At 33.3% G+C, this 14,535-nt stretch overlaps 1 protein-coding gene and 1 pseudogene across 1 annotated transcript; one reads left to right on the plus strand and one right to left on the minus strand.

Annotated features, from left to right (window-relative positions):
- The first annotated feature begins 285 nt into the window (after positions 1–285).
- LOC148197096 (indole-3-acetic acid-amido synthetase GH3.6-like) lies at positions 286–3,959 on the plus strand. The gene is made up of 3 exons (XM_088093335.1): positions 286–849; positions 2,205–3,124; positions 3,230–3,959. Exons 1-3 carry the CDS (start codon positions 332–334, stop codon positions 3,811–3,813), a joined length of 2,022 nt encoding a protein of 673 aa, XP_087949461.1. The 5' UTR covers positions 286–331; the 3' UTR covers positions 3,814–3,959.
- A 4,703-nt stretch (positions 3,960–8,662) lies between these two features.
- On the minus strand, positions 8,663–9,796 carry LOC124830039 (elongation factor 1-gamma-like; annotated as a pseudogene).
- Positions 9,797–14,535: the final 4,739 nt, after the last annotated feature.

Below are 14,535 nucleotides of genomic sequence, written 5' to 3' on the forward strand. Positions count from 1 at the left end.
CTGATATATAAAGGCCTAGGGAAGAGTAATAGTTAGTCTAGCCCCACATGAAGGTCGATTAGTTATATATATATCACGTCCACAAATAATGTACTCGACAACATAGTTTAACTTTTGATAAATCATACGTAAATATGGTTACTTTACTTTCATTACTACTTAACAAAACATTAATCTTAACCCAACACTTGCACACGAACCTTCCTAGGTATGTCATTTTCAACTCCACTGTTTCAACAAAAAAATAAATTCATCGGTCTCTCAACTACACTCAAGTGGTTTTCAAGTTCTAACCACATTCCTCTGCTTTCTATAAATATGTCATTTCACTATGTCTTGTTTTCCAACCCACTCATCCCAGTTAAGTCCAAATTCCAAAGTCAGATCTCCACTACGTTGTTGCTTCAATTCCAGTTCCATTTCTCATTCCCATCAACACCTTTTTTTGTTGTTCCACCCTCACAATCTTACCACATATATCTTATTTTCTATAGCCATGCCTGAGGCTCCTAGCCACTACCTGTGCAACAAGCCAAATGGCAAAGTTGATGTTGCTAGCGATAGTAGCATCACCAAGAGCAGTAACAATAAAGCACTGAAATACATTGAGGATGTTACTAGCAACGCTGATGAAATTCAGAAGAGGGTCCTTGCTGAGATCCTTTCCTCCAGCGCACATGCTGAGTACCTTCAACGCCATGGCTTAGATGGGCGCACTGACAGAGACAGTTTCAAGAACATCATGCCTGTTGTCACATACGAGGATTTAAAGCCAGATATTGATCGTATAGCTGATGGTGATACCTCCTCAATTTTATGTTCCAAACCTATTTCTGAGTTCCTCACTAGGTCAGTTTTCTGACTATGTTTTGCTTTTATCCATATCCTCAATTTCCTGCACTCTTTTATTGTTGTTCTTCATATATAATGTGTCTTTTTTTTTTTTTGTACTGAAACATACTCGCTGGTACAAGTTATTAGTACTATACACTTAATTTTTCTTTCCTTTTTCTTCCTACTTTTTTTTCATTATTTGCCTCTAGATTTTTATCACATACATCAGTTTTTCTCATCTGTAATAGGGTGGTATGCGTTCTCTACTTTAATGATATCACTTTTCGTTTTAAGAAAAATGTCTTTTTCACACTATAAGAATAGATTTTGGGAGTGAGATTGGCAGGAGAAAAGAGGGGATAATAGATATTAATAATGATGTAAAATGATTATATGGGAGAGAAATATCAAATAAGTGACATTAAATTAAAGATAAAAAATAAAGTGTTGTAGTTACGATGCAGCACACTCCTTTTTTTTAGAATAGACGTTCTTTATTTTTACATCATTTCCTTTTTCTTCAGTTATAGAGAATCTCATGTGCTAAAACGTAGTAGCTTGAAAGTGTGAGACAATAAAAGAACAAAAGAATCTGGAGTGTAAAAGGAACGTGCAAAAAGTTGATGTGAAATAAGTTGTCTTTGGAACATGTATATTGAGAAATTAAGAATAACCCAGGCATGATATAAGGGTAGGGCCATATTTATTTCACTTTCTAAATTTTTTTCTTTTTTACATAAACTTTATTTCTTTTTTATTTTTAGATATAAATATCTTTTTCATTTCTAATTTATTATTACAAAAAATAAAGTTGTTTTTAAATTGAATTATAAAATATGTGGTTTTTCTATCATAAGGAACAAATAACATATATAAAGATTGTATTATAGTTTAATGTAAAATTTAGTTTGTATTCTACATATAATATTTCGTATATAATTTATTTTACCTTATTTTCATAAATAAATAAAAATATAATTAAATTTAAAAATGAAAAATTATTATTTTCTTATTTCTTTCACCTTTCACCTCAATTAAGAATCATGTATGCACACACACAGTAAGATCTTACAAATTAATTTTACGTTGTCTTTTTTACTTGTGACGTAATTCATTATTTATTACATCCATAGGTTACAATTGTTTTTTCTCAGTATTTATTCTAAAAATAATAATTTTTATACATAATCAATTTATAAATTTTTAGAGTAATATAATAATAGTAATATGTTGAGAAATTTTAACAATATCTTGGTAAATTCTCCCTACTATTTTAACCCTATGCCATGAGCAACACATTCAGAAGAAGAAAAAGTGATATAAGATTAATGAAAGTGAAATAAGATTATTATTGTGTTGATTAAATTCAGCTCTGGAACATCGGGTGGGGAGAGAAAGCTGATGCCAACGATAGAAGATGAACTTGAGAGAAGATCATTACTGTACAGCCTCTTGATGCCAGTGATGGATCAGTTTGTTCCAGGTTTAGAGAAAGGCAAGGGTATGTACTTTCTGTTCGTAAAATCAGAAGCCAAAACCCCAGGGGGGCTCCTAGCTCGTCCAGTTTTAACCAGTTACTACAAGAGTTCACATTTCAATAACTCTAAACAAAGATATGATCCCTACACAAACTACACCAGCCCCATTGAGTCCATTCTCTGCCTCGACTCTTACCAAAGCATGTATTCTCAGATGCTTTGTGGACTTTCACAAAACGAACAAGTTCTTCGTGTTGGGGCAGTTTTCGCCTCAGGCTTCATCCGTGCCATCAAGTTCCTAGAAAAGCATTGGGTGAGTTTGTGCCGTGACATAAGAAATGGCACCCTAGACCCTGAAATCAGTGACTCATCTTTGAGAGACGCCATCATGAGGATACTCAAACCAAACCCCAAGCTTGCGGATTTCATAGAAGCTGAGTGCATGAAGGAGTCGTGGAAGGGGATCATCACTAGGGTGTGGCCAAACACTAAGTATGTTGATGTTATTGTTACAGGAACCATGTCTCAGTATATTCCAATATTGGATTACTACAGCAATGGTCTCCCTCTTGTCTGCACCATGTATGCTTCGTCTGAGTGTTACTTCGGCCTCAATTTGAACCCTTTGTGTGAACCCAGTGAGGTGTCTTACACCCTCATTCCCACCATGGCCTACTTTGAGTTCTTGCCACTTGAAAAAACCAAGGGACATGCCAATATTTCTATTTCTCACCCAGACCAGGAACTTTTGGTTGATCTTGTGGATGTTGAGTTGGGTCAAGAATATGAGCTTGTGGTCACCACTTATGCGGGTAAAGTTCCATTCATCTTTTAATTTTTCAGAAAACATTGTTATTAAGAAAAGAATAAACTTTGTCTTTATCTTCTAATAATCATGCAATGATGCACGATCACAGGGCTTTACAGGTACAGGGTTGGTGACATACTCCGTGTAGCGGGATTCAAGAACAAGGCACCTCAATTCAACTTCGTGTGCCGAAAGAATGTGGTTTTGAGCATTGATTCTGACAAGACCGATGAAGTTGAGCTGCAAAATGCTGTGAAGAATGGAGCAAACCGTCTTGCAGAGTTCGGTGCATCACTGACAGAATACACAAGCTGTGTTGACACGTCCACGATCCCAGGTCACTATGTTCTGTACTGGGAGATTAGCACTAATGACGAGACCCCAATTCCAGGTTCTGTTTTTGAGGAGTGTTGCTTTGAAGTTGAAGGGTGTCTGAACAGTGTTTATAGACAAGGAAGGGTATCAGAATCCATTGGAGCATTGGAAATCAAGATTGTGGAGAATGGAACCTTTGACAAGCTTATGGACTTTGCTCTGAGCCAGGGTGCGTCCATAAATCAGTATAAGACACCTCGTTGTGTGAAATATGCTCCCATCGTTGAACTTCTGGATTCTAAGACAGTTTCCAGTTACTTCAGTACAAAATATCCACACTGGGTCCCTGGTCACAAGAAATGGCGCATGTTCCCTTGACTTCAAATAAAGTAATTTATATAGGCCAAGGACAATTTGCTTTTATCTTTCATTTCTTGTATTAACTCGTAGAAATTCCATGTTCTTCCATTAATGTTGTATCTCTTTCAAGTTTCTTTCTATCTAATCTAGTTTATGATCTTTCATTCAAGGACTCTCCTTCCGTTTCGTATCAACTTGACAAAAATTACTTTGTGTATATATTAATCAAGTCTATAAAGTCACCTGTCATGTCAAATAATAAATATTATCACTGCTAATAAAGTCCATATAATTATTATTTTAAATAATAAACACGTATTTAATTATTTTAATCATTAATAAAATTAAATAATAAGATTATATATAACTTTTTTAAAATAAAAAAATATAACATTACTGAAGTAATATTTATTGTACTAAATGTCATAAAAGGGATTTGATTACCAATTTATAAATGAAACTTTATATTAATTAAGAGATATAAACTTTATTTGATCATCTTTATATTTAAAAATTACTATCATATCTTTCAGTTGAGCTTACTCCAAAGTATTAGTATCATTATGCTGAAATAGCAATATGAAAGCAAGTCTCACATTAATGAGGAATATATGATTATTTTAAATGGTGCTTTATTCTAGAAAATTTCAAATGTTCATAACAATATAACAACTCTACTAGTCCGTCCATGCCATCGTTCTTCTTACGAGCAATGTACAAGAAGTTCTGATTTAAATTATGTTTGGACAATTTTTTTATAAATTCTTTTAGAAAAATATAAGTTAATTATTTTATAAATTAATTTGATATAACCTTATAACAAAGTTTATTTATAAAAAAATATTTTATGAGTTGATTTATATAAAATAATTTAATATTTTAATTTTATTTTTAATTTGGTTATAAATTAATTTGAATAACCTTATAACAATGTTAAATCATTTGTTTCTAGAAATTTAACTAAGAAGCTTGTCCAATAAGAATGAAGACGATTAAGAAGAAAAGTAAAATTTGTGGTCTGACTAATAGATTTCAAGTTATGCAAATCACAATCATCCAATAAATAAATCAATCCATATGAATTTGATCCGCCAAAAAATAATTTATATTATATGTAACTATATCTTTATCAATTTCACAAGACAATTGATATCATTTAACAATTTACGTTCATATAGGAATAATGGATAACAAGTAAGGTGAATTTTTCTTCATTGTAATGGAACTTTGGTGAATTCAATTACATTTTCCAAATTTATTTACATAAAGAAATAGTTTTTTCATATAAAGAAATAATTTCTTCACTTAATTAATTTTTATCTGTAATTAATTTATTTTATTCAATCTAGTCCTTTTATTAATAAAATGACTATCAACTCTATCAATTTGTAGAATGTAAAACTATAACATTTGTAAGGTTAAATTAATTTTTTCAATCTTTAAAAGTATAATATAATGTGATATAATTTTATTATATACGAATAGACTGATTTTAAATTTAACTTAATTTTACAAAACTAATTTATAAAATAAGATTTACCCTGAATATTTTTATTAATATTGAAATTAAGTCGAATAAAATAAAAAATAATGAAAGTTATTAAAAAGAGATATTAGAATTATAGTGAAAGAAATGTTAGTTTCTGTGTTGGAGTTCTCCATCCATGAACAGATGTTTAAAAGAGTTTAAAACTATTACTGATCCCTTCACATGATCATTCTCGGTGTCAAAGCTATTATATGTGGCTCTGGTCTTTTCATATTTTGTGTGCTTGTCTTTAAACAAAATGATGAGATGAAACTAGAAAGGCAGAAAAGAAGTGGAATTATAGTTGAATATTCACTTCCAAATATCAGGGAATTGATTAATGCAATGGCACAGTAACAGTAGATGTAGATGGATGAAGTAGGACAACAATTTGGTTTTGCCATGTAGGGTCAATTCTTTCTTCCATTGTCTGCACCTTTTTTCCCAATATCTGCCATCATGCATGCACCAAATAATTTTATTTCCATGCGTCTGCATCCAAACCATTATTTTCTAAAAGCAGTTCCTCATTATCTATCCTTTCAAAATTACTATGCATTTGCCTTATTGATAGATAAAAAGGCATCTCATATATATTTCACAATTGCAAAGAGAAAAATAAAAAGGATTTGTTAGGGGTTTCTAGTATTCTTTTAGGAGAAAATAAGTATGTGTTATAATAATAAGATCTAATTACAATTAAGAGATTAATTGAAATGTGTTGAAGTAAATGAATGTCACAAGTATTTTCTATTATAGTAGAAATTCGTAGAAAAATCTCATTCACACTTGTGAGAGAGATGGTTAAGAATTCAATTACAAATTGAAAGTTTTATATTAAAAAAAACATAATATATAAAAAAGTTTAAAAAATATTAAATTTTAAAATTTTAAAGTTTCATATTAAAAATATTGTGAAAATTTCTTAAATGTAACTCGTATAAAAAAGAGTCAGATCTCCACGTTCTATTCCACTAAAAAATTCCAACATCAATATGCCATCAATCTTACTTTTGAGACAAACTGGGCCCTAAATTTCAACATTAAGATTTAATTTCAACATTGAGATTTAACTTTAAATAATTTTAGGGATTAACCCATTTTCTATGCGTATAATTATATATATATATATATATATATATATATATATATATATATATATATATATATATATATATTTTTTTTTTTTTTTGTTACGGGTGTAGGTTCAAGGATCTTTACAAACTCCTTCATACTTTACTCTAAGGTCGTTTAGGTATTTTTGAATATTTTTGGTAAATATCTTGTTTGTACACTCGAACTCTCAAATGTCCAGGTGTACCTGTCAAAGACACTCTAATCTTCAAGTTAGCGATTAATTCATTTGAGATCAAAGTAAAATCTTAATTTTGCAATAAATTCAATCACTTACATTTTTACTTTGACATTTACTTATATGTTTCGATATAAGTTTGAGATTAGTGAAATCTTAATCACGACCCAATCTTGATCCATTACCTACTAAGTAACGTTTACAAGTAATTTTGATTAGGAATTATGCTTAGGGATGACTATCGTCGGAGACCGTCCGTTCGATCTGTCATCTCTCATGACTGTGTGGTTAGTACGCAACTTATCTGGATGCCAGACATCGACCTAGTCACTTCTTGGTGGCCTCATCCAGTCGATCCCTATATATATATATATTCTAAATTCTGATTTATTATTGGAAAGGCAAAGTATACTTTGACAAACCTGCCACTATTGCTTGTACTTAGTGCTTGTAACGTACTATCACGGTCGAATGGCAAAGTTCAGTGCATATAAGAATATAGGTTTACTTAGGGTTTGTTTGCAATGGAGCTGTATCAGGAACTGGGATGAGTCTAGCTTTTGTATAATCATGGTGCTAAGATTAGATTTAACAATTTTTTTAAGATTAATATAACATCCTATAATCGATCATAAATGGCTTGTATATATTATTAGGAGTGTTGTTTTTTCCTCCTTTCATTATAATAATAATAATTACAATTATTATTAATAGTGATTAATTAGTGGAAATTAAAAAAGTTATTTTCACTCATTTAATCAACGAACCTCTTTCACTTATTTCTCAAGTCTTTTTCTTTCTCTATTTTCTTTTCTTTCTCTTTAAGGGGAAAAGGGAATAATTTGGTTTGACATCAATTATATATGGTTGCCAGCTAAGTTCTTCCGGCTTGACAGTGCATTTTAATTGGAAAAGCAAAGGGTTTAAGGAAAATTTCTTATATTGGAACACTGAAAATCTTAATAAATATATGGAAACAAGTTCTCAAATCAATTTGCAATCTAACTTACGATATAAAAAAAGTATAAACATTTTTATGTGAATAGTTAATATACTATTGTTAGAAAAAATAATCAAATATAAATAACATTAGTGTAGTCAGGAAAAACGACATCGGTTATTTTCACCCACAAGTAGTGGTTTTTGAACCGAGGCATATATAGGCGAGGAAAAAAGTTCACAACTTTATGCCTCGGTTGTGAACCGAGGGAAAACGGTGGAGGATTTTGTCTCGGTTCAAAAGAAACTGATGCAATAGAATTTTCATTTTTTATTTTTTTTTTGCGGGATTTTATGCCTCATTCCCTCTAAATCGGGAACCGAGGCAGTATGTCTCTTTTTTAGTTTCATTGACGACATGATTTAAGGATTATTAGAATCAATCTCCAAAGTTGAAAAATCAATCCACTGATCGATGCGGGCCTACAACGTGAAACGGAAGAGCGTATAAAATAGGAAAAGGAAAAGGAGTGTGGAAAAAGAGGAGAAATCAAATAGATTGGAAGAAGGTGGGTAACAAGGGAGTTGAGGCTTAGACTCAAACACAAATCTTCCTTTTGAACCATCATCTCTATCTTTATAAATTTTAGCCGCTGAAGAAGTTGGGTAACGAGGGAGTGAGATTGAGGTGCAGTTGAGAGAAAGAGAGTAAGAAGGGGATGATGATGATGATGAAAAGCAGGGGAGTTGTGGAGGAGTGGAAAGTGGTCCGTGTGGGTTGAGATTATATAGGAAAGAGAGAGAATGGGTGGGAGTAGTGTGTAAGTTCAATGATGACTTTATGTCAGCAAGGCCAGTTATCTCAATCATGACATTTGCCCCCAAAATAATACCACCCACCTCTTTATCAATGGGACTAGACAGGTACAATGTGTTGTCACCATTGAGCCGAGCAACTACAGGAAAGAAAAGAGGCCGATTTGAATTGAATACATAGTCAGGGGAAACAAGTGAACCAAAATAGCTAAGAACTCACTATAACAGAAATAAGATAGAAGCCAACTCTTTCCAAAAGACGCAACAAAATCATAAGCTCTTAAAGACTATGGAATAATTTTCACTTGAAGCACTTAGCATCGAGAAGAGGCTCTCCCTCAAATGGTTCATAATCCTCAATCATCTAATTCACCTGCTCTTTCTGAGTTTCGTTAGAGATGTCAACCTTGGTCCACTCGTACAGCTCCATATCATAACACTCGTCAATCACAAATTGTGGAATCTCTTGCCCGCGGAAAAGCAACAACCCCTTCACCTTAAATGGTGCTTGCGATCCAATTACAAGCATATTTCCAAAAGCATACTTGCGAGCTAGATCCATCCGCTGAAGAAAACCACCTACCTTGTTTAATGTCACAAAGGAAACAATGTTCTCGTCGTTGTATTTGTAATCACAGAACCAGAGAGAATAACCCTCTGGATCATACATGTCCCAAAATCCTACGAGTTCACAAGGAGGATTTAACTTGATAAGATATCTACCATCTCATATCAGCTGACTTAGACACTATTCGCTAAATAATAGTAACAAATCATGATGAAGAAAGCAAAGAGCTTTCAAAAACACGTGACATACAACCTCCTAGCAACGACCAAATTAAAAAACAAAAATCCATCATAATACTTTTGATTGCAACCTCGCGGAAGTTGGTCTTGATGTTTGAGTAGAGTCTTTTCCACTCATCCAATATCATCTTGCTTGGAGGAAGAAGATCAAGGGGATTTTTGGGTTTGGGCTTGGGTGCCTCCTCTTCTGCCTCTTCTTTGGGCTTCCTTGGCTCTGGCTTAGCCACTTTCTTCGGCTCATCCTTAGGTTTGGGTTTCGATTCCTTAGGCTGGGCAGGCTTCTTCGCAGATTGAACAGGTGGAACAACGTCGATTTGCTTAACATAAGCAAGGGAGGGGAGCAGTGGTGGAGAACGCGACACAACGAAGGTAAGACTGCGACGGAGGTACAAACTACTATGAACGAACAAGGGAGGAACAAAGGAGGCGGTCACAAACGCGACAGAGACAGGACGAGCGCTGCCATGGAGGCGCGACGAGTAGCGAAGGGGGAGGTGCGACAAGCAGTGATAGCAATCGTGGAGATGCAGAGGAAGAAGAAAGCTAGACGCAGCGAAGCTTTTGGATGCAGCGACGATAACCGAAGAACGAAGAAACATAGTGCGCGTAGGGTTAATTGTGAAAATATAAAAGCAATATTGCTTTGGTTATATCTTAACCGAGGTAATCAAACCATACTGCCCCTGTTATTCACCTGACCCGATGCCTAAACAAGAACTATACGCCCTGGGTGCACACAAAACCGAAGCATAAAAGCTTCGTTCAAACTTGCAAAGGCCCTACTGCCTTAAGTCCAAGGACAACCGATGTCGTAGATGTTTTTCACATGATTTAGTGGGAAAATTCGATACCTTATACATCGGCTCTTATATTAATTGAGGTAATATACACTTTATGCCTCAGATCCTCTTGAATCGAGGCATATAAGGTCACTTAAATTGTAAAAATGCCACCACATTTTCATCTGCTTCAGTTTTCGTAAAACCGATGCCTATAGGGCACGTTAGAAAGCAATTTTTTTACTAGTGTAATATAAATAATAATAATTATTATTATAATAATAATAATAAATAATCATAATAATAAAATAAAAATAGTAATATAGAAATAAATATTAATAAAGAAACAATTTTTATAACAAAAATAAGAATATAAGATAAAATGGTAAATGAAAAGAGTTTGGGTTGAGGAACAAAGAGTATTTTCCTTAGAGAGAAAGCATCCCATTGCATAATGCAAAATAAAATATTATGTGCTTCTATCCCAAGATACAACAACCAGCCATATCGTTCAAATGCAGTGAAAAAATATCTGAACTTTATTAACACTAATGTAGTACTATATATGACTGAGTACCTCTCGACCACACCAATATTAGACTCATCCTTGGACGAGTACAAGTTGGAGTACTAAATCGACATGTACTCTACCCATCCTTATTCGGCTAATAAAATATCACACAAGATATTTAATCACCATGGTTCATCATTAACTATAATGATTCAGAAGCCAATGAATATTTGGGCCAATAGGTTCAGACTTATCCAAGTGAAAGCCCATAATTAGTAAGTATAATGAACATATTACGCATTTATTATTTGTTGACTTGAGAGGCTACTTGAGCGTTGGAATGTTTTCTACAGACACAACCCCCTTTGTCTTAAGAAGAACGAGCACTCTGGAGAAGGACGAGTACTTTGAAGGTTGAAGGTTGAAAGTGTTTGGAGATTCTTTGGAAGTTTTTATAGGGTACATTTTTGTCTTTGTAAGAACAATTGGCATCCACCGTGAGGCTGACTGCTATTTTGCGAAGAAAGTGTTTATGGTGTCCACGAGAAGTAGGATGGCTAAAGAAATAGAAGCAGTCCTTCTCAGTTGACATATGATAAATAATCTTCAAGTGGTACGGGTTTGAGTACAAATTCTTTTCCAGAAGAAGGGTATGATAGAGGACTATCTCTTGAAACACATATGAGAAGAACTTGAGGAAGAACATTTGTAATTGAAAGGATCTATTTGCTAAAACTTGCTTGTATTTTCTAATAAAGATTAATTGATACCTTATGGATACAACTTCAACCAATACACTTGTTGGTGTCGTTGCACTATTTAGAGGGTATCGTAATTGTATACTTATTTCTTCTCCCGCACCATCGACATTGGCAAGAAAATCACAAACGAAATATAGATTAACATATATTACTACTTAAGCTTAAACTTTATAAGATCATGATATTGATATACAATCTTATACTCAACTTGACTTATTGTGTTATCAATAATTCTATTATGAGATTTTGTCTTAATTACTTTCAACCAATTTTGGTGTCCCTTCGGATATTTGGTGTAATAAACTTGCTTTACTTATATACAAATATAAATGAATCATATGTTTTATTATATATATTATTACTTTACTTGAATAATTTTATACTTATTTTCTACCTTAATTCCAAGAGTGTTATCAAACCATTCATACTGAAAGAGAACTAAATGATATTATAATTGGCAAGCCAATTGAATAATATTATATCTTACTTTAATCATTAATTTTTCAGACATAAATATCATAATTAAAGGAATTCATATAGATCATGATTAATGAAAGAGATAAAAAAAAAGAAAAACAAAAATCTAGTCATATAGAGTTTAATATAGCTATTCACAATAACTATTTTAATGCTCTGAAGTTTTTATCCTTTTGAAGAGAAATAGCTTAATGTAAAAATATATGGTTTGGGGATTCTTTGGCTGGGATTGGCGGTTTGGGGGTTCTACGCCTAGGTTCGCTGAGGTCGGTTTGGTGGTTCTGCGGTTGGGTTGGTTGACGCCGCTTTGGGGGTTTTGCGGCTGGGTTCGTTGACGTAGGTTTCGGGGTTCGTGGGAGATGTCCGGAACGCGGCGGCAACGTGAGTCTCACTGTCTAGTGAAGGTTGGTAGATCTGGAGCAAGTAGCATTGTGATGGTGGTGGAGGTAGCAAGACGCGCTACGGCTGTTTTCGTGGTGGCTCTGCCGGTTTGCGAAGGGGATAAGATCGCGATTAGGTGACTCTCGCGATTATCATGTTTCTCGGCTCTACCGCCGATGAGGCTTTAGATATGGACCAGCGCGTCCCTTTGTAATCACTCTTCTTCTCGAAGTCGTTCATGGAGGAGATCGGTGCTTTGCTATCATAGAAGGCCTTCCCTATATGTGAGGAGATCTCTTTATCTTGCCCTGGATGTCAAAGGCCCTCACGTTGAAGTAAATTTAGGTTTTCAATTTTGCTTTTTATTCTTGCATCTTTTAGGTTAGTTTCTGCTTCTACTGGGGATTTATTGTTTTGTTAATCTTAGGTTCAATTGACATTGTCCTGGTAGAGGAAATTGACAGGTAGTGTAACTCTTTGAATTTAACCTATTATCTTATTTGCCTACAACTTATTCGATGAAATGTCTGAACTACTGTCACTATTTAAATAGTTTATTATCATGTTCATATATATGAATTTCGGTGAAAAAGGCTTTTCCAAAGGATTGGTTATCTTTCCTTTACTACTTCATTTGATACTTACAAATTATCTTAATAAATGTCTGAGAAGGTTGGTGATGGGTCATGGTCATGGTTTATGCGACTGCTTCTCAAACTGCGGTTCCTGTATCAACTCATTTTCCCTCTTCCATTATCTTTAACCATATCATATACTCTTAGTTTATTTGCTTCATAATTATCAAATTCATGTTGATCGAGCTATTAAAAAATTAACATGAAATTTAGTTAGCATTTGATATATGGCTTAGTTATGGAATTATACATTTCAACTAATATCAACATCACACGGTCTTTTTATGCTTTTAAATTAAATTGGAGTAAAGCTTTTTCATAGGTCAAGGTGCTAAGTTTGGATACATTGCCTTCAATTCTTACAACTTCTCCTTTACGTTAATGATTCTAACTTGCTTATGTTTTATGATGCAGGTGTTGTTGGGAATAATAATTATAAGTCCTCTTGATTAAGTTTATTTAATTTTTCTACTGTGACTGATTTGATTTTGAATGGTTCTGTGCCTGTGAGATTTATGTTACATGAAACAAGTTTTTGCTTTATGTGTGGTGGTCACCTAGCTTCTAGGGGAGAGGGGGATGAGAGACACACAAACTAATGTTTTTTTAAATATTTTCAAGGACATTAAATGTGTTGTAATTCATCCTTTTTATTCATAATACTTTTCATAATTCTGTTTTTCCTAACTGTTGTTTATGTTATATTCTTATTTAATTGGTTAATCTATGATTTGATAGGCATTAGGGGAGCTCAAATAGTCCATGCATCTGAACCAATCCATGGTTATTCAAGGTACGACATGGTAGAATACTGCACACAGAAGAATAAATTAGGATACATTGCTCTAGAAGATTCGTTGTCTACTTATTATGAAGCCCTCTGCACTGGTCTGGAAACGGTTGGCGGTTTCATTGGCCAAGAAGAAAACACAATCCCACATTGGTCATTATCCCTTTTGGTTGTCACTTTTTCTCTTCCATGAATCATGTCATTCCACAAATATGATTATTGAGTCGTTACTTTTGTACAGAGCCTGAGTTGGAGGTTGAGAGTAAAAGGGCCTCTTCAACTGTTAAACCCAACCGCCAATTTCAGGTTATATATATTTTTTTGTTTGTCTAAAAGTGTTGCACTTGCATGACTCTAATGAAGGTTTGGGGCACAGATAAAGAGAATAAAAAAGATGACATTGAATGATCTGAGAGGTGTGTTCCATTTAACGATTAAGGATGTTGCTGCAGAAATAGGCGTATCAATATCTGTGATAAAGGGAATTTTCCGCAGGGAAAGAATATCTTACTGGCCATAAAGGAAGGTACAATGCATGGAATGCAATTTTTGTTTGAGGAGAAATATGTCCAGGGACTGAGGAGGAAGTTGAATTGTGGGCTTGCTCTGTACATGCGATGGAGAATTATGATAATTTTTGTTTTAAAGAAATCGATGGAAATGTTTTGTAAATAAAAAAACTCGATCAATATGTTAAACATGCATGATTATTTAATTTAATAATGATGGCTACAACAATTAAGTGCTTGTGATTCAGGAGAGGTGTTGTGGCGCAGTTTTAGTGAGCCCCAAAATCATGTAAACTTTTTTGTTATTTTATATTGTTTGGCAATGATCTTAAGTACTATATATATAAATGTTCTTATATTTTATTTTTTTTACTAAGTTTCATCATTTATTTTATTTATTTTAATTAATTGTGATATATATATATATATATATATATATATATATATATATATTACATCTATAATTTTAATTGACATTTAATGTATATAATCATT

Source organism: Vigna umbellata, chromosome 6 (genome assembly GCF_029865625.1).
Source record: "Vigna umbellata cultivar VRB3 chromosome 6, Vumbellata_1.0, whole genome shotgun sequence".
NCBI classification, from domain to species: domain Eukaryota; kingdom Viridiplantae; phylum Streptophyta; class Magnoliopsida; order Fabales; family Fabaceae; genus Vigna; species Vigna umbellata.

Bases quoted from the DNA above. Each gene is read 5' to 3' on its own strand.
- LOC148197096 (XM_088093335.1), top strand. From the start codon at position 332: ATGTCTTGTTTTCCAACCCACTCATCCCAGTTAAGTCCAAATTCCAAA. The intron at 850-2,204 runs GTCAGTTTTCTG...GATTAAATTCAG, and splicing joins ATTTCTGAGTTCCTCACTAG to CTCTGGAACATCGGGTGGGG. The intron at 3,125-3,229 runs GTAAAGTTCCAT...GCACGATCACAG, and splicing joins TGTGGTCACCACTTATGCGG to GGCTTTACAGGTACAGGGTT.